This window comes from Pundamilia nyererei, unplaced genomic scaffold (genome assembly GCF_000239375.1).
Source record: "Pundamilia nyererei isolate P.nyererei 1_Seehausen unplaced genomic scaffold, PunNye1.0 scaffold00124, whole genome shotgun sequence".
Lineage (NCBI taxonomy): Eukaryota > Metazoa > Chordata > Actinopteri > Cichliformes > Cichlidae > Pundamilia > Pundamilia nyererei.
The window spans coordinates 1,202,722-1,225,522 of record NW_005187525.1 but is presented as its reverse complement, the minus strand read 5'-3'; the positions used below and the strand labels follow the sequence as shown (position 1 = coordinate 1,225,522).

The 22,801-nt window shown below is 42.1% G+C and overlaps 1 protein-coding gene across 1 annotated transcript in view; it reads right to left on the bottom strand.

Annotated features, from left to right (window-relative positions):
* Window positions 1–21,492, bottom strand: part of adamts17 (ADAM metallopeptidase with thrombospondin type 1 motif, 17) — a 104,190-nt gene extending 82,698 nt beyond the window's left edge. The window contains exons 1-3 of the mRNA XM_005742860.1: window positions 21,276–21,492; window positions 20,621–20,979; window positions 6,170–6,341 (exon numbers count right to left, since the gene is read on the bottom strand). Coding sequence (XP_005742917.1) covers window positions 6,170–6,341; window positions 20,621–20,979; window positions 21,276–21,330 — 586 coding nt within the window. The 5' untranslated portion in view covers window positions 21,331–21,492. The remainder of the gene's footprint in view (window positions 1–6,169; window positions 6,342–20,620; window positions 20,980–21,275) is intronic.
* Window positions 21,493–22,801: the final 1,309 nt, after the last annotated feature.

The following is a 22,801-nucleotide window of genomic DNA, read 5'->3' as shown; positions in this document are numbered from 1 at the left end:
CCTGAAAACCACAAATTTCACCCCCGAGCCTCAACTCTCGCGGCTCGGTACCAACGACTCATGGACCGGCCCGGGGGTTGGGGACCACTGCTCTGCATGATTACAGTAAGTAACTAAAGTTTATTTATTAAGCACTTTTCATAGACAGGCAGTTGCAAAGCACAGCACACAAAGGTTAAAATAAACAGAAGTAATAAAATAGACAATACAAAGGGATAAATGTAAAAACAAACAAACAAATAAATAAATAAAGAGCATTGATCAACAGAAGGCTTGTTTAAACAGAAACTTTTAACTGCTTTTTAAAGGATTCCACAGAGTCAACCAAACGCAGTTGTGGTAGGCTGAAAGGCTCTCTGCCCTTTAAAATACATAAAAACTGATGCCATTAAATAATAATATACTCACAATGTTGTTTTCCATGTTGTTAGTGAAAATATTGTCAGTTAAGGTGGCACAGTGAGGTGTAATTCTGCTTGGCCTGGTTGTTTTAGGATGTAACCTCAGACTGTATATAGTGTTTAAAATTCATTGGTAATTTTATGCTTATTCGCGTTCAGCAGATCATTGTTAAAATCACCATGATAAACATAACTTTTGATTTGTTTTTGAGAACATTTCTTCTATGAAGTCATTAAATACATGTATGTTTGAGCCTGGTGCTCGATATAAACAGCTAATTTTTTCACTTTTTCCTCATAAACTTCAGTTGTTATTTACATTCTAATAAGTTATCAATTGTAGTTGTCATACTTTTCACCACCTTATAATTAACTTCAACCCCTCCAGTTCAAAATCCAGTCGTTTCTCTGCATTGATCATGTTTTAGATATGGCAATAATTCCAAATGGTTTTGTGAATTGATTAAAATATTGCTTTATATTATTGAAACTGCCACATAGACTTCTGCTATTAAATGGATTATTGATCATTTGTTTTCCGTGTTGATGGTGTGACTACACTGTTCATCAGTGAAGTAGCAGCGGTTGTTGCTGATGTTGTAGAAGAAATTATTTTCTGGGTCTACATCGATTTCCAAGTCCACAACATTATGGTCTGTGTATTGAAATGTTCTCAGTTTCAGTTGATCATAAACCGAATTCCATTGAATTAAATTGTTATTGTTGTCAGATTCAGATGAAATTCTTTCAGATTGTGCCATGTGGTGTGTTGTGTCACATCACATGTTTATTCATACCGCCAGTGTAAGAGTAACATCAGTATTTGCCCAGTTCAATGTTTCTAATGACCAACACTTTGGCTTGTTCTGGTGTTCCCCTGAGCATATCATTAAACTCAAGGACCAGCCAATATTATCTAAGTGCTCCTCAGCCATTGTGTTTTTCAGCTGTCCATCTCTATGTTGGCGACAGAGTCTGATCAAGGTTTTATTTACAAAGTGAACAGTTAAGAAACACTCGTCGGGTGCAAGTCAAGATGATCAAAGAAAAGTGCGCCTTCAGTCAACAGGATGTGTTATGGAGAATTATTTGGAGATAAAAAAGAGAAATACTTGATTCATTATGAGACCAGAGAATAAAGAATACTGACTTCTTGCAAAACTTAAAGAAGAAGAACCACAATCTCCCAGCAATATGAGACAGCTGAAGGGCTTTGTAAAGAACAAGAAACAGACAAAATTAGAAAGACCCCAAGATGAAGTATGGAAAACAAATGGGGAAATGGAGGATTGATTTTCACCGATCCAGAAACACAAGTCCCAACTAATGATGCAACAAAAGCCCTACATCAAAAAGCAAGAGAGGAACACGTGAAAACCTGGGGCTCAAGGAAAGTTGACATGAATAAAACAAGAGCTCTTCCGATGACAATACCAATACTGTGTCGAACAGTTGTTAAAGGGAAGAGGCAGAATCAACACAAAGCCAGAGTCTCAAAGCAACTGAGGTCAGACCAGCAGCTACAGAGCCCGAACATAAGGCTCCACTTTTATTTCCATCTTTGTCAGCAAGTTCACTTCCACAAAATAAAGTGTAACTCCTGAGCACCACCCATGCAAGCCCCACTCATCATGGTGACAGGTGGAGTTTTAGAAGACAAGGGAGGCCTACCACAAAAATATTTCACAAGATCTCAGACACAGATCGAACAAGCTCAGAGCTTTCCTCCCAGGGTACACATGCCACTAGGGCAGTGCAATGTGACCAAAAATATATACTTCACACGAGACAAAATACTTTACAACTCCACAACTTTATTCATGCAAAAAAAAAAAACATCAATGTATTTTCACTTAAACAAGCAGCTGTTTTTTTATGTGCATTAATGTTATATAAACATGTAACAGTGCAAATGCAAATTCTTTGCTGACAGTTTAACCAAAAGGCATTTCCAGTGGAAACTGGCCGACATATCCTCAGCATAACCATGTATAACATCCACAAAACTTAAAAAGAGGTTATACACACACAATACGGTAATATCATGTTGAAGCACAGTACGTATCGCTCCGCCAGGCTCCGCCTACGATAGCCGTAATGCTCCGACAATCCATCGAGTGCTGCGGCTTTGTAGCTTAGCAAAGTCGTAGTAAAACATTTGACAGATTTTCGAGCGCCGTGCACATAAAATCGTTTCGATGAAACTATGAAAAAGACTTTTTTTAAATACTTGTGTTAAGTTTTGTATGGTAATTACACAAAATTCAGGTTGTCAGGTTAAATCTGACAGAAATAGTTTACACTGACATCCATTAAAGCATGAGTGCCGCGAGAAGCTGTGTTTGCATTTATTTGCACTGCCTTCCTCTCTTGATGTCTATTTATTTTAAGCTTTAAGTATAAAAGGGTCCATTCTACAAGATACGAACCCCAAACTGCTCTCCGATGCATCCATCGGAGTATGAATGTGTATGAATGTCAGCTAGAAAGCACTGAGAAAAACGTGCTTGTGTGAATGGGTGAATGCAAAAGTTGTATAAAGCGCTTTGAGTGCTCAGAAGAGTAGAAAAGCGCTACATAAGAACCAGTCCATTTACACGTGAATTAAAATGATGTATTTTAATCATACTAAAATTTAAAAAACCCCAGCAACAGTGCATTACCTTTTTATCATGGTCCCCGTGACTGCCCAGCCGGCCCTGCAGGGCTACATGTGTTTTGTATTCTCTCTCTCCTTCACTGCTCTGCCTGGGCGGAGCTCACTGTGGGCGCCGCCCTTGGCCCACACACCTGTTCGCGATTAGCTGTCGTTACCTGTCCACTATTTGAGGCTGGGACGCAGATCTTCTCGTGGCTGGATGGTTGAGACACGTTAGTGATCCTCTCAGCTCCCGTGAATCTATGCTTAAGTACTTTGTGACCTTTGAATAATTTCCCTCTGTTGTGTGATAGTTTTCCTCCCCGGACCTGTGACCTTCCTGCTGCGTGGACGTGTGTGAGTTTGGACGTGGAGGCGAGAGCGAGTGTGAGAGAGCTTCCCTTTGGAGCCCTGGATTTTCCCCTCATTGTACATATTCTGCACCGGTGTTGTAAATAAACTGTGTTTGGAACATCAACCTGCCCTGCGCTTGAGTCCCTGCTGTCGACCGTGACACTTTCATTATTCTAAGAAGAGTCGATATACAAAATACGACTGAACAGAGAAGCAGTTTGAGATCTTCTTTTTCAGTTTTTTAATTGGAATAATTGCAGTTTTTGTTTTTTCTGTTTTTTGGGGTTTTTTTGCTGTTTTGCAGCATTGGCATTTGAACAGCATACACATGTTAGAGGGTCAAATTCATAGCTCTGGTTTTGCACATTATAGAACACGACTGTCTCCTTGATACTTCAAGACTGTTACTGAACATCACCAGAAATTGCTATTGCAGTTTTACTCAGAGAAAACTGAGTAAAATGTTTAAAGATTCAAAGATTTTATACTATGACTGTTTGCATGTGAACCATACCTGTGCTGACCTAATTTGGTTTTGTGGAGGAAAAGACTTCCTGCCTCAGACGGGGTCAGGAACCTGGTAAGATTAAAGTTACCAGTGACTGTAATAGGACACTGGCTGAACCTAACTCAGGTACTTGTGTGGTTAAGATGATTTCTTAATTTTGATCTTGATTCAATAAAGATTTTGATATAAATTGGTGTTATTCTTAATTAAGTTGCAAATGGATTTAAATTCATACTGTTGGGTAAGTTTCCATAAAAACTGTACCGCATTAATAAAGTCTACTGTTTAATTGGCTAATTTACTCTGAAAATACCGTTGCAGGTTTGTTTGAACAACTTGTTTTCACATGACTGAGGGTGGTACAGAACAGGGAGGTGTTAGGTATGCACACCTCCCTGTACGTAGAAAGTGTGGTATCCTGTATCCTGCACTTTCATTCTTAAATAAACAGGTTAAGATTCTTGGAGTATGCTGGAGGACCTGGAAAGTGAGGATGAGATCAAGGATACTGAAATAGGACACTTCCTCTCATGTGTTAAAGGTTTCTTGTTGTCTTTCACTATGTAACAATAGTGTGATCAGACATTTCCAGTTGACCTCATGTTGCACTCTTTTGATAAGCTAGGCTTATAGCCTGCAAGTCCAGTAACTATTATTAAAAGAATGACAGATTATTCTTTTAATCAATTTACACCTTGAAAGGTATAAAAGGAGGGATTTATTTTTATTTTTAGAGCTAATGCCTCATCATTGGCGTAACATTTTTGTGTTTTGTCTATTGTAGAATAGTTTTGGATTCACTCTGATACTAACAGACTACGACCCCTTCACAAAAATGTGGAGGTTGTGGTACGTACAAGACAACAAGGCCTTAGATTAGGTGCTGTTATGAAATGCACCCCAGCTCCGTGTTTATGCAGGTCTGACTGGAGGGCAAGAGGTGGTTGTCATGGTAACGGGAATGTAGCTGGCAGAAGCATGAAGTGCGTTTCCAAATAATGAGATGCCCAGAAAGTTGCAGAAGAAGAAACGTGAGCTGACATCAGACCCAAGGCCACCCCGAACTGTTTCCACCAATCATGTTATTGTTATGTTTTTGTGACGTGCAATAGAAACGTGTTTGGCGCCCGGGCGCGGCAGCCTTTTGTCTCTGAGCCAGAGAGAGAAGGTCCATGGCAACATGAAAAACTAAAGTGAAATTCTAACCGTTTTGATAATAAATTGTGAAAACTTATAAGTGGAGCATATTTGTGTTCTCTCTCATGAAAAACCCTACAGTGACTGTAGCTCAGGAGGCAGAGCAGGTCACCCACTAATTACAAAATTGGTGGATAGATTCCCTGGCAGCCAGTCAGCAGTACTGCCTTGGGCAAGATACTGTGAATGTGTGTGGATGTTTACATAGAAAGCATTTAGGCAACGTGCTTATAGGAATTCACTAATTTGAGTAAATGGGGCACGTTGTCTAAAGTGGTTTGAGTGCTATTACACATATTTCTCTAAAATGGTTTTCTCGTTGCTGTAATTTCATCACTTGCAATTTCTTGGTCTTTTCTGGTGAATCAATTTTTTTCCCCCAATTGCAAATTACTACGGAGCCCCGCAGGGGACATGGGAGAAAAAAAAATTAAGACGGACTTTTGCGAGATCTCGCAAAAGTTGAATTCCAACAATGGCGGCAGCTACTTAGTTGTAATATTACTCTTTCTGGGTCACAAAATACACTTTTAAGATATTTTGAGGCGTGAATGTAGTTGTGTAAACGTCAGATACCTGCTCGGTTTACAAGACATCACATATTTGCAAAAGTGCTCCGACGTTTTCGGAGATCTGACACCCGCCATCTCGAAGCTAACGGGAGGTCGAGACCTACTACAGCTGGGAGGAACACCGCTTTCCCGGCACATCGTGCCTCGACCTCCTGGTCGGCTTCGAGATGGCGGCCTCCAAAGAATGCGGCTGAAACTTTTGCGAGATCCCGAGTCCGTCTTAATTTTTTTTTCCCCCCATGTCCCCTGTGGGGACTTTTCAAACTCGAAAAGTTGGCTTTTGTCATTGCTTTAGAGTGTTCTAACAGAATGTTAAACAGTGCTGTACCTGTGGAAAAACACACATACACATGAATGCATTTGTACAAATAATTTTAACCGTGACCAATCATCTTGTCCACCTCATCCAAGTTCCTGAACTATCATTCTAAACCACTTCTGCTGTCAGTGTCACTATAACCATATGTCCTCCGCTATTCAGTCTCGACGTGTCACTCACCTTGTACAGCCCCACAGTAGTTGGACCGCTTAAAATCTAGACCAGATTTGGTCTTGGCTGAACGTGATTGCCGCAGAAGCTGGTGTTTAAGACCGGAGAATGACAGGGATGGGTCATGTACAACAGCAGGCTGGATAAACAGGCTCTCCTCTCCCATCTGGATAAAACCCATCTGTCAAGACATATACAACCTGAAATTATTATGACTGTGTTGGGAAATCTGGTCCTGGAGAAAGAAAAGCATGATTTTAAAAGTTATATTTATTGTAAATTTACATTGTTTATTATTACAACCAATAATTCAAACATAGTGAAGATATAACAAAGTACTACATTTGAAAGAGCTCCATTATTTCTACATTTTTAAAATAAATACAGAATAAAAATAATGTAAAATTTTGGAAAGTTAAAATAATTGCAGGTATTTGTTTGTACTTAAGTAATTTCTGAGAAGAGTTCACATTTTGCTGTAATGTCTGTTTACCTAGTGTATTGCTACAACAATTTTTTCCCACATTCAAAAAGTTTGTTAACACCTTGGATTGGAGCCAGACTAAGTGTGATTCAAAAAAGTCCAATGATGATAAACGCAAAAAGACACCTGGCAGATGTGGCTGTTTCTCTGGAGAACAAGTGTGAAAATTTAGAGGCCACATCAAGAAGGAAAAACATCAGGATAATGAGGGTTCCCGGGACACGCCTGCTCTGCATCCCCTGTTTCGGCACTGCTGAAGGAAGCATTGGGCTTGAAAGGAGCGCCGCTGCTGGACAGGGCACACAGATCACTTCTACAGGCTCCCAAACAGGGGGCTCCACCACGGATCATCATTGCCCATCTCCACTACCTGTAAGAATGTGCAAATATCCTGCCGCTTGCTTGGGAAAAACAACAGATCACTGTGAATGGCCTGTCTATTTCCGTTCTCCCGGACTATACCACACTCATGACTGTTTAGTTCATGCTTTTCTATTCCATCTACAGTACTGTGCAAAAGTTTTAGGCAGGTGCTGTAAGCAAAGAATGCTTTCAGAAATATAAATGATTATTTATTGGCCCCAAATGTATTCTGCAGCAGGACAGCAAACCCAAACGTACAGCCAAAGTCATTAAGAACTATCTTCAGCATAAAGAAGAAGAAGTAGTACTGGGAAGGATGCTCTGGCCCCCACAGAGCCCTGATCTCCACATCATCGAGTGTGTCTGGGATTACATGAAGAGACAGAAGGATGCGGGGAAGCCTACATCCACAAATGATCTTCCCATCCCAGAAGTTAATTCTGAAAACTGATTTTTCTCTTTTGAATATTTATTATTGCTCATTAATAAAACAAAATGATTTCTTATTAGAGGTCTTGAAGGTAATTAACTCTTTAAGAAATTCCTGTGGTTTAACTAATTGGCTGTTTAATCACCTTTTCATCACGACTTCTGAGCCACATGGACACCAGAACAAGGGTTGTTCGTGTTTACCAACAGCAAACACCCATCATACAAAAATCGACCAGGACCAGAAGCGCTGTGTGGAGTTAGGTTGCTACGGAAACCAGGCATCCAGTCCTCGGCATCACCTGATGCCAGTGGCCGAGGGATGGGTCGCCGAAAGCGATATGTGAGGAAACGGAGGCGCAGCAAATGCACTGGGGTCTGTGCTTGGCTAAGAGCAAATCCAAGCTGGTTGGCTCTCCCATCCATCCTGCTCTCAAACGCTCGCTCACTAGACAAAATTAACTGGACTACATCCAACTCCAGCAGACTACACAGTGGGAATTTAGGGACTGCAGCATTTTTGTTTTCACAGGAACATGGCTCAGTTCCGGACACCACCATTCAGCTACACAGGCTCACCTCATTTCGTGCCAACCGAAATGTAGCTCTGTGCGGTAAGACTCGCGGTGGTGGCTTGTGTATCTACATCAACATGGAATGGTTATGGACAATCAGACCACTTGTGTGTTGTGCTAATTGCGGCATACAGACCGCTCATCAGATGCTGCAGACTGGCTCTGAGACAGCTGAGACCCTGGCCTGCAGGAGCTCTCTCTGCACTTCAGGACTGTTATGTTCAGGGAGTCTGCAACAAACCAACCACACCAACTTGGAGGTGTACACATCATCGGTGACTAGCCACATCAACAAGGGCATTGATGATGTCACTGTCTTCCAGGCTATCACAATACACTCCAACCAGAAACTGTGGATGGCTGCAGAGGTGGGTGAGCTGCTAAAGACTCGAGACCACGCGTACAGAGCAGTTGACAAGGCGGCTCTGTGAACAGCAAGGGCAAAACTGTCGAACCACGGACACTTCCAGACCAGCGGCGACACGCGGCACATACGGCAGGGCACAGAGGCCAACACCTCCCTGTGATGGTGACACCTGCCTACCAGATGTGCTGAACAACTTCTATGCCCTATTTGACGCTCAGAACAACATAATGGTGAGGAAGACTACCCCTCCTCACAATGACCAGGTTATGTGACTGACCTCGGCTGATGTGAGAAAAACACTTCGCAGACTTAACCAACGGAAGGCTGCTGATCCAGATTGATCACTCTTCCACGGATGTAGAGCAGCTGCAGATTTCCTCACTGACATCTTCAACCAAGGCCACCATGATCGTCTCTGGTGTCCTGCCTCAACGACTACCGTCCCATTACACTCACACCCATTATGATGAAGTGCTTCGAGAGGCTTGTCATGAGGCACATTAAGACCATTGTTGGCTAGCTTAGCGTTAGCATGCTGCCTGTGCAGGTGCTTGCAAAAAGCTGAAGTGTTAGCAGCATAATGCAGCTGTTTCTGTCCTGGAGCAGACTCCACTTTACCATCTCTCATGGTCTCATGCTTTTATCCAATAAAAATAAAAGTAATGTCTATATCCACGCTGTAAACACCATTTTCCTCCTTCAACACACAAACTGCAATCAGCTAATCATAGCGAGAGTCCCGATAAGCGGGATCGATAGGCAGGCAGACTAACGATTCCAATGAATTGGACTATTCCCATCCCTAATTAATAGTAACCCTGAATTCTTGATCACCTGATTTGGTGCTACTTGTATACAATAGAAATTCAAATTTAATAGCCGAGCTAACTACATTTGATAGCCTCCTACACAGGGCAATCCTGTTTAATTTGAAGTCTTACAGATTTTTTCAAGAAGCATTTGACAGTTTTATTTTCTATTTTGAATGGCTTCAAATCAGTAAAACAGAATAAGGTTTAGTATAGTATAAACACAATGGACAATTATACTCTGCATTTACTATAAACAGGCCTCCTCTGACTATAATGGTGTGGTATGCCATAAAATACAGCTCAGCCTGTTCCAGCATTTGTGCAGACATTCCACTTCCAGCTGAACCTCAGGACTAACAAATGATGTTAGCCAGCAGAACGTGGTCTGGAGGATGGATTAAAGGATTTCTACAGCTCCATCAACATATGAATATGATACCAGTCAGTTACTGGAGAGTAAATATATCAAAACTATGCAAAGTATGTAAAGATAGCTGTATTTGGAGGGATGTGTGGTACTTTAAAACTTTCTCTATTCTCAGAGTTTCAAAACTTTTAAAGAGATTAAATTGATTCATGAAAGTTTGATTTAACCTATCAAGTGCTGCACAGCGAAAGCAAGTGAGAAATGGGTTTGGTTAAGTTATACTGTAACTGTGAGAATATCAAATTTTAGAACTACTGCTCTTTCCCATGTTTTTTATACATTATTACACTGAAATACAGTTTATTTATATGGTAAAATCCAGTTTTTAAGTATGAGAGATTTGAATCACCTATGTTTAATTCTTATCACAGTCTCATCAGTCACTACTGGGGATGGAAATTAGATAAGAATTTAGCAACTATCGATTTCACCTATCAAGTCGATTGTGTATCGAGTCTCTTATCAGTTGTCGTTGGGTTCTCTTTGGCTCTGTTTGCACAGTCGCCTGAAGTAGCAATAAAGAAATTCCTCTCTTGCCAATGAATTCATGGTGTGGGTTAAATGTTTGTGCATGTTTTTTGTGTTGGAGTCGTTACTCAAAAAAGTCATGATTGCAAATATTACATCCTCCTCCGACCACAGGTACAACATGCCCAGGACCCACTACAGTTCGCATACAAGGCGGATGTCGGAGTGGAGGATGCCATCCTGTACCTCCTGCATAGAGCCCACTCACACCTGGACAAGTGAAAAAGCACGGTCACGATCCTGTTTCTTGACTTTTCAAGTGCCTTCAATACTATCCGGCCCTGTATGCTTAAGGAGAAACTAAACAGGATGCAGATGGACCCCTGCCTGGTCGCTTGGATCTCAAACTACCTCACCGACAGACCACAGTACGTCAGGCTGTGGTCAGCAGCACAGGAGCACCACAGGGAACTGTGCTGTCCCCTCTTCACCCTGTACACCTCTGACTTCTGCTACAACTCTGAATTATGCCACATTCAGAAGTTTGCAGACGACACGGCCATCATGGGGTGTATCTGGGATGATCAGGAAGAGGAGTACAGAAGTCTGGTGAGGAACTTTGTCGCATGGAGTCACACAAACCACCTGCAACTCAACACCTCAAAGACTAAGGAACTGGTTGTGGACTTCGGGAGGTCCAGAGCAGGTCCACTGCCGGTTCAGATAGAGGGGGAGGAGGTGGAGGTGGTCAACAAGTACAAGTACCTCGGGCTGTGGGTGGACAATAAACTGGACTGGTCATGCAACACAGAGCACCTGTATAAAAAAGCCCAAAGCCGACTGTACTTCCTCAGGAGGCTGAGGTCTTTTAACATCTGCAGGAAGCTCCTGAGGATGTTTTACCAGTCGGTGGTTGCTGGAGTCCTTTTCTATGCTGTGGTGTGCTGGGGGAGCAGCACAGCAAAGAAGGACTCATGCAGGCTGGAGAAACTGATCAGGAAGGCTGGCTCTGTGGTCGGCATGAAGCTGGACACTCTGGTGACAGTGGCAGAGAAAAGGACACTAAAGAAACTGCTGGACATTATGGACAATGCTGGGCATCCTCTGCACACGGTCGTTAACAACCAGAAGAGTCTGTTCAGTGACAGGTTGCTTCTCCCCAAGACAAGAACTAACAGACTTAAAAACTCCTTTGTCCCACACGCCATCAGACTGTTTAACTCCTCTCTGGAGGGGAGTTTCATCTAATCTAATCTAATCTAATCTTTCACGTTACTCTGTAAAACAGCTAAAACACACTGTATCAGGATCAGCCTTTAACAATATAAACCTGAGGCTCCAACCCCACACACCGACACAAATTCCTAATGAGGACATCCATCTCTAAGATCTTTCTCTTAGTAGAATACAAAGCTGACCACACAAAGCAAAGATGAAAACCAGCACATGCGATCAGAAACATGAGGTAGAAAGAGAGGCTGCAGCCTGACTGCTCATCTGCTTGTTACTTGTTGAACTTAAGGATCTGGCTTTTGGCTTGCACTCAGCTTTCGCTCTGGGTTCATGGCTAGCTTACCATTAGCATGCTGTCTTGGCAGATGCTTCCAAAAAAAAAAAAAAAAAGAAGTTGTGTTAGCAGCATAATGAGGCCGTTTCTGTCCTGGATGCAGTTTTCCACTTTGCCATTTATCTCGTCCTTTTGTGTTTCCATGCTCTCGACTGCGTTGCTATTTTTCTCCTCTGACACGCGAACTGAAATCAGCTGATTGCTGTGGAAGTGCAAGAACTGATAAGTGGGATCGACAAGCAGGCAAACAATACCAAAGAATTGGACTACTGGGAATCGGTTTTCTACAAGAACCAGTTCTCAGTTCCCATTCTTTGTCACTACATGTCATTTTTCGATTTGTAGCACTTTAATAACCTACCTTCTGCCTCATGTTTATATTACCAGTATGTAAGTGAGTGGCTATGCCATACATGAAAGGTTGGATCTTTCTGATTAGCTAGCAAATGACCAAACCGAGCATATTAAACTAAACTAGACAAAATTAAAGTTTTTGGCATTGGAGTCAAGATCTCTGGCTTTGATAGAGCAATATCAAACAATATAAACTAAAACCTGATCAATCCAAAACCAGTTTGAATAAATACCCAAATAAGTCTGATTATATGATCTTCAATCAGAATCACATATCAGTATTTAGATCTTTTTAAATAAAAGAACTGATGATAGAGAGAGCTAAAGTGGTGCTATTAGCAAGTACCACTGTCTACAACGTGAACACATTGATTTTCTAATCATAAAAACTAATCACCAAATCCAGTTTTAATGAAAATGTCAAGCTGCATCTCAATAAGCAAAACCAACATTTTCTTTGTCATTTCTGTACTGAAGAACATGCCAGAACAAAGCTGAAAGGGTAGACATAATGTCATGGTTCTGGGTATTTTACACAGTGTTTGTGAGTTGTTCGTACACGTTTCACTTTTAGTTAGTTCATGGCTCGTTTTTTTAAGAAAGTGTTTATGCTTATAGCTTTAGTCTTCAGGTAATAATCTGACCATTACCTTGCACAAGCTGTCAGACTGATAAATGGACTGTGCCTCCTCCCCCTCCGCATCCCCATCCGCACAGCTACACTGTGAGCTGTAGTCCATGAATAGCATTCTCACGTAGCTCTTCCTTTTCTCCGGATGGTGATGGTGATGCCATCCTCCGTGGACCAATTTGCTCTGCAAGCAAATTTGTGGGTGTCAAGAGAGGGTGGTAGGAAGTCTCTGATGTGCTGACGCATATCTGCTCGAAACACTTCATGAGTACAGACATGAGGGCTGTAGTAGTCTGTAATCATGGAAGCTGTCTGTTGCAGTCTTCAGACGGGTGGGAACAGTGGCATGAGTCAGACAGGTTGAACAGGCTGGTGAGGATCACTGCCAGTTGGTGCACGCAGGCTTCGACCACAACTACTGGGATGCTGCTGGGGCTGGCAGCTCTCCTGGGCTTCACCGCTCTCAGTCTTCTCCTCACCTCATGTTCCTGGAGGGAGAGGAGAAGTGTACCAGGTAGGGTGGAGGTGGGGGGGAGGAGGTGCCAGGGAGGGGCGGTCTCAAACAGCTGTTGAGCTCCTCTGCTACTGTTAGGCTGCTGTTGGGGGGCTCTGTCTGAAGGTTGGAGGCTGAGGGACAGAGTTTTGACGCTCCTTTTGATCTCCAAGGCCACCTCTGCCAAACAATTGAGAGCAAGCTGTGACTTGTCTTTCTTGTCTTAGATACACCCTAGAGCACAACCCAAGCAGCAAAGAGCAGTTTGTTGCTTTGATGCAGTATTTGACAACCATGCAGAGCTTCCACCTCCACAGAGTGCTGGCATTTACCAACACTTGGTCTATGAACCGAGAAAGCCAGACCAGAGTAGTTTTTGACTCGCACAAAACGACAGCATCTCTCTGAACAATGTTCTACTCACTGGACCAGAGTTGTACCTTCTCAGATGCTTCAACCAAGGCCATCAGTGTTGTAGCATACCTCAAAACAACCAAGACCACCATACCCAGATTAGACCTCAGCAATTTCCACAGCCAGCACTGCCGGGAAGAGCTTATTGTCGAGGAGACAGCCTTGGAGTTATGGATGGAAATCAATAAGAAATTAGCGATTTCGATTCCATTGCCGATATAACTTTTCGAGCCGATTCTTTCTCAGTTCTCACTGGCTTTGAGCTTGATGCAGTCTATATATGCACTGGACCAGCATTCTTGTATAAATCACACAAAAGCTCTGTTGAGCAGCAAGATACCTTCAGTCTTGTTGACCCAGACTTTAGCCATTACTAAAAGGTTTTCCTCTTTATTAGTGGCACATCAAGTCAAATGTGTATATGATCCAACTTAAGCTTTATCAAACAGATATACATGAAGTTGTATTAAATCATCGCATTAATCGCCTTGCTATTGTATTTTGTTTTTTTTTTTGCTTGATCATTGGCTAGCAGCAGATTACCTTGACTCCAACGTCTACGAAAAAATTTGCTTTCTCCACCCCTTGTTTTTACAAATTCTGTCTAGTGTCTGATGGAGAACTGCATCAACATGCTGCCGTGTACCTGGATGATGTCATGATCCACAGTGACACCTGGGCGAAGCATATGCAGCGAGATGCCGCAGTGCTGCAGGGGTTCACCACCAACCCAAAGAAGTGTGCAGATGCAGATGGAGAAGACTCCAGCTGTTGCATCCTGTTCTCATCCCAAGACCAAAAAAAATAAAGAGATGCAGCAGTTCTTGGGGTTGGCTGATTACTTCTGTAGGTTCATCCCAAATTTCGTGGAGCTGACCAGCCCTCTGACCAACCTCACACAAAAGAGTGCCTCTGAAAGCTATCGGAGCATGATTTAACTAGATTTACCCTCTGGGATCAATGGACACACCCAAATCATATGACCCATTCAAGATGACATAGCAACAAGATGCACCCACACTGAGTTTCCATTTCAACTTGTGCTGAAAGTGCAGAGTTGAAACTATGTACACAACAGTTTTTAAATTGTGTTGATAGCACATGTAAAACAAGACAAATAAATATCAGGTTTAGTGTGGCAAGATACAGTAAAAATGGCATTTTCTAAGGACCGTGAAAAAAAAAAAAAATCCATGACATTTCTTTCCTATTGGTGTAAAAAAAAAAAAAAAAAATTACAAATTTCAACCAATCAAAAATATTCTATGCCAACATGTGGCGTTTAGTTGTTTAGGAAGAGAGAAAAGTTTTGGGAGAGACGGCAGAGAGACAGTTTTGAGATGTGAGAGATTTGTGACATTTAGCGTGTTTGGAGTATATAAGGGGTGTCCCTATATGGGCTGCATCCTCCTGAGGACGCATTTGTAGACCGATTGCGTCACAGCGACGCGCCGAAGGCTGTCCCAATTCGTAGACTCCTCCGAATGCAGCCGACAAATGCGTCCTCCTTTTCCCCGAATTTGAAGGATGGGTCAGGTGTGTCCTTCGTGGCCCACCATATCCCAGAATTCATAGCGCGGCCCAGCCAAACTCCAGTTTCCGGCAATGGCGGCCGCTACTAAGTTTTAAAATTACTCATACTAATCTTCCTGGGTCGATAGCTAGCCGGGAGCTCGAGGGTCATTAGAGCCGCAGAGAACGGCGAACTCCCGGCACATCATTTTCAGTTCACCGCGGACTTTTGCTACTCAGGTTAAACGTAATATATAATTCACTTAGACAACCTAAAAATGTTATTGTTTGGCTTATTTCAGTGTTTTGTTTGTTCGTGAGTAAATCGGTTTGGCTGAGATTAAAGTTATTAGATAAGATTAGATAAAATAAAACTTTATTAATCCCCCGGGTGGGTTCCTCCTTGGTTTTCACACAGCTGACTAAACGTCAGACAGAAAACTGATTAAACAGACGTGTGAGATGGTGGAGAGTTTACTCCAGTGTCCTGTTATATTTTAGACAGCAGGGAGCAGACGGCTGAGTTTGTTAAACTCCACAGAGACAGCGGTGACGCTAATCTGAAGGCTGGACCGTCCAATTTCACAGCCGCTTACTTCCAGCCTACCCGACCTTCTGAGGACCCGGCCCACGTAGACCGCAAAGGCCGGGTCCTCAGGAGGATGCAGCCCATGAATTTGGACATGACTATAGTGTCTTGTCTTATGTTAATTAGTGTGAAGTCAGAACAAAAAGGGCACTAGTGAATGTCACAGTTGCTAGCTAAAAAATAGACAGAAACATGTTTGTGGTTTTCACAGTAAAAAAAACTTCATAAGTAATTTAAATTTGATATTTTTCGTGTACTTTTAGATCAATTGTGTTAACACAGAATGTCAAAATGAAAATGTAACTGTAATTTCAGACAAAGGTAAAATCAAAAGTAGTCACAAATGTGTAATTATACACTAGACCCCAGGGGATTAAGAAATTCAAGCACAAAGCGACTGCACTTCCTGAGACGACTGAAGAAGGTGCACCTCCCCAAACCCATCCTTATCCTTAGCACCTTCTACACAGGCACCATAGAGAGCGTCTTAACCAGCTTTATCACAGTCTGGTACGGAAACTGAAACGCATCCAACCATAGAGTCCTCCAGAGGATTGTGTGGACTGCTGAGCGCTTTATTGGCAGCTCTCTACCCAGTCTACAGGGTATTTACACCTGACACTGAATTTGTAAAGCCATTAGCATCATGGCTGACCCGCATCACCTCTCCCACCAACTGTTTACTCCTCTTCCATCCGGAAGATGACTCTGCAGCATCAGGAGCAGGTAGTTTTTTCCCACTAAGCAGTCCGGCTCCTGAACACCATGCTGCCCTCCATCACACATATAACACTCTCCTCTCACTTCCAATACTTGATCTATTCCATATGACACTGTTCCACTCTTGTATTTATTTATTCTCATTTTTCTATTTTTTATTCTATTTCTATCTAATTACAGTACTGCTGTACTTATTCTTAGTTTATCTTAGTTCTGTATTGTTGTATTTGAAATTTTTAGTGCTGTCAAAATTAACGCGTTAACACAAATTAATCCACTACATTTTTTTAACGCAATTAACGCAACTGGAGTGCAGAATGACTCAAAATCCCTGAAATGTTTCTGTCAGCGCATTTCGGGCAGTTTGTCGAAATAGAGTTACCCTCGCACATGTGCAAATGGGCAGTTGATCTGGTAGTGACGGGCAGCTGAACCAGTCAACTCAATATGGAAGATGATAAACACACATTGGCCCTCTCGATGGGAAATTTCAGTATTAAAAAAAAATAACAAGATGGAACAGTCGGCCGACATAAAGTATTTTGCACATTGTGCAAGAAGGAATTTTCTTTTCACCGAAGCACTTCCAGCTTAAAATATCACATTGAAGCGAAGCCTACTTCAGTCAGGGATGCTGCTAGCACTTTGGCTAACGTGTCACCCAGCTTGCACCAAACCAATCACGGAGCATCGGGGTCTCGGTAAGTCAACCTCGGACATATTAACTGACACAATTGCAACAAACTGCAGACCTGTTAATATCGTTGAGAAGAGAGAGAGGATAAATGTTCACAGTTTTTTGTTTACATGAAGGTTTAAGATGTTCAAAAAACATGTTAAGTGTGTATATTTTCCCTTTTTTCTGTTTGCTCATGCAAAGTGAAATGTGATTAATATAGAATAAAAATAAATGATATTTAATTGTGATTAATCAAAATTAATCCACAGTAACCCTGTGATGAATCTGATTAAATATTTTCATTGTTTGACAGCACTAATATATATTATATATGAGTGTATACTTACTTCTTAGTATTTAGGTTTTTTAAAAAGTTGTATTTCACAGGAGAGAAGCTGTGTTAAAAGACTGAAACTATTCAAATTCTCTTTGAATTTAAGCATTTAGCATTCTTTGTGTTTATTCTGCTTCATTATGTTGCATAAATGTCAGTTACAAGCTTAAATATAAAGTTGAAAAAAATGTAATTGCAACCAGGCTATTGATCAAGTAATTGCGATTAATTGCGATTAATCACAGAAAAATTGTGCGATTAATTAGATTGTTTTTTTGTTTTTTTAAATCTATTGACTAGAAATTTTATTTTTATTTCTACACTTTGTAACTTCGACCCAGGAGGATGACATTTCATCCAACTGTACACTTTGAGTGTATAATGTTGGGTTGACAATAAAACTGTTTGACTTGAAATTCTTTGGCCAAGGGTCTGGATTCACAACAGTTACGAATCACCAACAACCTGGAACTGTTTTGTAATTCAATGTCTAGGCCTGTTTTTGGAGAGGGAGAGGAGTCTTCATCAGCCAGTGAGGAAGTTCTGGATGAACAAGAAGGACTGGACGGGTCCACAAAAGCCCCAGTAGTCAGTGAGTCAGAAGAAATCCAACTGAAAGCAGGCAGGGACCAGACCTGCAGCCAAACTTCAAGTAAACCTTAATTCTCATCAAAACACCTTCCCACTTCTTCCTTGTCCTGGAATATTTGAAGGAGATTTGATCACCCAAGTAATGCTTTATCCAAGTTATGTGGGATGATCTGATTTCAACAAGTGTTCGGCGATCACACACCAAAGGAACAAACTCATCTTTACTGCAAATACAGAATAAACATACTTCAAACAGGAAACCAGTTTAGGTCACTGGTCAAACGTGTGCCCATATGCCTTATTGCTAGAAAGCAACAGCCGGGGTTTGAGTGCGACCTGTGGCCTTTTGCTCTGTCTTCCCTTGCCCTCCTATCCTGTCTACTCTGCAATGATGAATTTTGAATACAGGTTAAAAAAAAATAGAAGAAAGAAATGCAGCAAACCATAATCCAAGCAGACCTGACAGATGGCCATGCAGATATCAGTCTCATTTATGCTTCTTGGTCGCACAAGGGCAAAGTGGGCTTGCACTCTTATGAAATTTATCCAACCACAAACAATTCAACTACCAGATCAACTGAGCAACATGGTTAAATCAACTCTGTGCACGTGTGTGTAGGCCAGGCTATCTCACACATATACACAGTAAAGTGCGACTGACAGGTGTCCCAGAGCTTGACATGGTTACCATCCATTGCCATGGGTCCCAATTTAGAAATAAATACATTTTTGAAAAAGGAAACGTTTCTCTTTCTCTCAGCACAGTGGGCAGCGGTTAGCACTCTCACCTAAAAGCACAAAAGGGTCGTTGGTTGTAATTTACCAGCTGGCTTCTTCTATTTGTTAGCCACACCATAAACTGGGAACCTGGCAGGGGTGTATTACACAGCCAGAGCAGGTCAGCCACTAATCAGAAGGTCGGTGGTTCGATCCCAGGCTGCATGCCAAATATCCTTGGGCAAGATACTAACCCCATGTTTGCCTACTGGTGGCGCCAGTGTCTGGCAGCCTCGCCTCTGTCAGTGCGCCCCAGGGCAGCTGTAGCTACGATGTAGCTGCCATCACCAGTGTGTATGGGTGAATGACTGAATGTAGTGTAAAGCGCTTTGGGGTCCTTAGGGACTGAGTAAAGCGCTATACAAATGCAAACCATTTACCTTTTACAGTCCCACTGTGGAGTCAGCCAGTAGTTTTTATCCAATTTCCACAAAACACTAATCATGGATAAAGTTTGCAATACATTTATAAACACTGGACAAGCAACTGAAACATTTTCATGCAGATTGCATTTCTGCTTTGTTGCTCACAACTTTTGTGTTATTACTTTGGAACATAATTTCTTCCAGTAGTAAAAGCAGCACTAACTGAACTGTGGCATCTTTAACAGGAGTTTTTATTCCCCTTGTTGCCTCAGTGTTCTTTCTCAGTAACCTGCTCTCCAACCTTCGTCCAGCTGCTTGTCCTGGAAAAATTAAACTTTGAAGTGATATTGTGTTATCATCCCCTCAGTAACCCATTTAGGGTTGGTTTGCTTGTAAGTCAGATGTAATGTAATGTGAATGTGAGTTTACAGAATTACTTACTGTAAGCACACATTTACAGTGAGTAACGTGTTTCTGGTCTTTGACCACTTAGCCGATTTAGAATCGCAGAATAAGCTACCATGCAGGAGGATATGAGGCTGTAAGTTCATGGATTGCAGCTGCCAAAGTTTTTGTTTTTCCATATGAACACACTATGTGTCTGTTCACTGCTGGACAATGATCTTCTCATTCAGTGTAGGTGGGTTTAATGCTCAAATGTGGCTACTAAGGCTATACAGAGAAAATAAAGAAGCACAGCTTTGAGAACTGACCTCAGGCCTGTTGAATCCAGGAGTCCAGGACTGAACCCGGACCCCTACCTGCACAGTCCCATTACATAAGAGTATTATCAAAATACCAAACACTAACCCCACCCCATTCCTCCACGAGTGCCTCAGAGATCAGTGACTGCTATAGCTAGTAAAAGTACGTGACTCAAAACATTTTAAAGTGAAACTTTCCGATGGATGTTGGCAAACTAACAGATTTGACTATTTAACATCCAGTATTTTGTAGTTAGGCAGTATTTTCCTTGCAATACTTTAAGACTGAATCAATCGCCTTATTCCTCTGTCACTAATCAAGATGTGGACAAAGTGATTACGTAGCACCACTCAACACACACAGAGCATGAAAGAAACACAAATTGTTAACTCCTGGCCTGCTCGCTCAGCTTACAGGTATGTTTCACAGTGGAAGTTGCTAATCTTTGACTCACTGAGGAGATTGTAAGAAGCAGTTGAGAACTGCTGAGTGGAACTTGAATTACAGTGTTTTGCCAAGCCCTTAATATACAGTTAGTATCGAGCTGCATTGTGCGACTTTGAACTGACTGACCCACCATCAGGTCAGTGGGGTTTAAGAGATTAGCAGTTGTTACAAAATCATGCTTCAGAGGTGCTTCACTAGGTGACTGAAGTCTCACTAGCCAGTTTGCTGTAACGTAGTCTTTAGTTTTATGAAAATGAATAATATGACCCCAACTGCTTGAATCGAATCATATGACACCTATTAACAAGTCCACACACACACACACACACACACAAAGAGAAACTGCAGACACATTACCAGACCACCGCAGGTGCTAACTGATGCCAGAGAGTCTGTATGGTTAATGATGGCTCCAGAATAAAAGCATAGCTGGTTCTTGGATAAGCTGTTTACCACTGCGCTTTCCCCCTTGTACCTCTCCTCTACTACAAAGTCCTTGGACAGAAACGTGCTATCCCGCGTTAGATTTAAATGCAGGTTGCTTCCGAAAGCGGGCAGTAAGACGATGATGTTTTCTGGTTCCGAGCGTCCTTCTCTCGCGGCGTCCAGGGAGCGCTGACCGCGGCGCAGGGTGCGGGTAGTGTGGTCGGATAGGTGCGCCTCCTGGCCATACAGCAGCCTGGGAATTACTTCATCTGTCTCCAGCTCAGACTGGGCTGTGGATAGAGACAGCCTCCATCAAACAGCTACCACATTGGACAAAAATAGTCTATCCTAGTCTGCGTGAGGAGACAGTCTGCTCCGGTGCTCCCTGACTCTTAGCACACACGTTCAACATCCGAGCTCAGTTTGTGGATCTCAAAAATCTAAAGCCTTCGACTATTCGTAACAGAATGCAAGTAACTGGTGAGAAACATTTGGATTTTTAACTGCAGAAAGACATTTCTTCAGCTGCTCTGTGTCAGCCGTCGTACAAGGCAATGAGTTCATGCGTAAGAGCTGTTATACTTACCAGTGAATGCGATGCAGAGGAGAAAGAGCAGAGGGACAACATGGCTGTTAACCATGATAAAAACAAAGCAGCGCAGAAAGAAAAACTAAAAGTGCTTTATTTTGAGGAAACCGACGCGCTTAGCGAGGCATAGGTCGGAAACTCTACTTTTCCAAAGTAGGAGAAGCTTCAGTAACTCAGGCTGGAATTACTTTGCAGCGCAGGACACGCCCACACAGCTGGAGTCCGCCTCTACTCGCGTGAGATTGGGTCCGTTAAACCTTAAGGCGACCGAGGCCGAGAAATCTCTCTATTCTCATTGGCCGGCAAAGCTGTTGGAAAGTGTCGTGGGTTGAAACCCTACACGTGGTTTCAAGTGGGGAGAATTGCTGATAATTGTCAAAGGTTTTTTTTGTATTCTGCTTTTCATTTTTAAGAGAAAACTTTGCATAGACGGGAGGGATGAACAAACGAAAGAAGATGTGATTGTTGAACAGTAAAAATACAAATAAAAAGGAGATCATTTTTAAGATTACACAAACCAGAGTTTTTAGGAGTAGCTGCATAAATTGTACTTAAATAGTTTTTTATATTCTAATTGTGCTCTCAAGAAACTTTTTATTTCAAGCCTCATCTGACAGTCACACATGACACAAATTCCATAATATACTTTGAATTGCAGTCTGGAGGAGCCAAGGATTGAGGCACCACTCTCTGGATTAGATGACCTGCTCTATCTCCTAAGTCACAGCTGCCCCATAAGGAGGCAACCTATATAATCAACACACAAAATTAAATGATTCAACAGATGCACTCCAGCTCTAAACCTTTGTAGAAGTTACCCATCAAGAATTGAACACTAAACAGTCTTTAGCCTGCTGGCCTCCTAACACAGCATCTGTGCGATGTCCTATATGTGTGAGAACAGTGCAGGTAGTTGCCCGCTTCATTTGTTGCATTTGCTGTATATAAAATATGCCCATGAGTCTGAAAAATTAAGTTCATATGTAAATTCCTTTAACCTGCATTCTTTTGAATGATTAGTTGTTACTAATTATGATTACTGAAAGAAGTCCAGCTACATAGAAATCAGTGGAGAAATAGAACTTAGCTCCCTTGATTCATTCATTCATACAGTTGGGGCGACCGTGGCTCAGGGGGTTGGGAAGCGTATTTGTAACCGGAAGGTCGCCGGTTCGATCCCTGGGCTCTCTGTCCTGGTCGTTGTGTCCTTGGGCAAGACACTTTACCCTACTGGTGTTGGCCAGAGGGGCCGATGGCGCGATATGGCAGCCTCGCTTCTGTCAGTCTGCCCCAGGGCAGCTGTGGCTACAACTGTAGCTGCCTCCACCAGTGTGTGAGAGTGAATGAATAGTGGAATTGTAAAGCGCTTTGGGTGCCTTGAAAAGCGCTATATAAATCCAATCCATTATTATTATTCCCTTATTAATCAGTGATGAGTATAACATCTCAGTTTTTAGTTTTAAGGCTTTTAAACACAGCATGGTATTCATCATGTAAATAATGGTCCAGTCCACATTAGATTC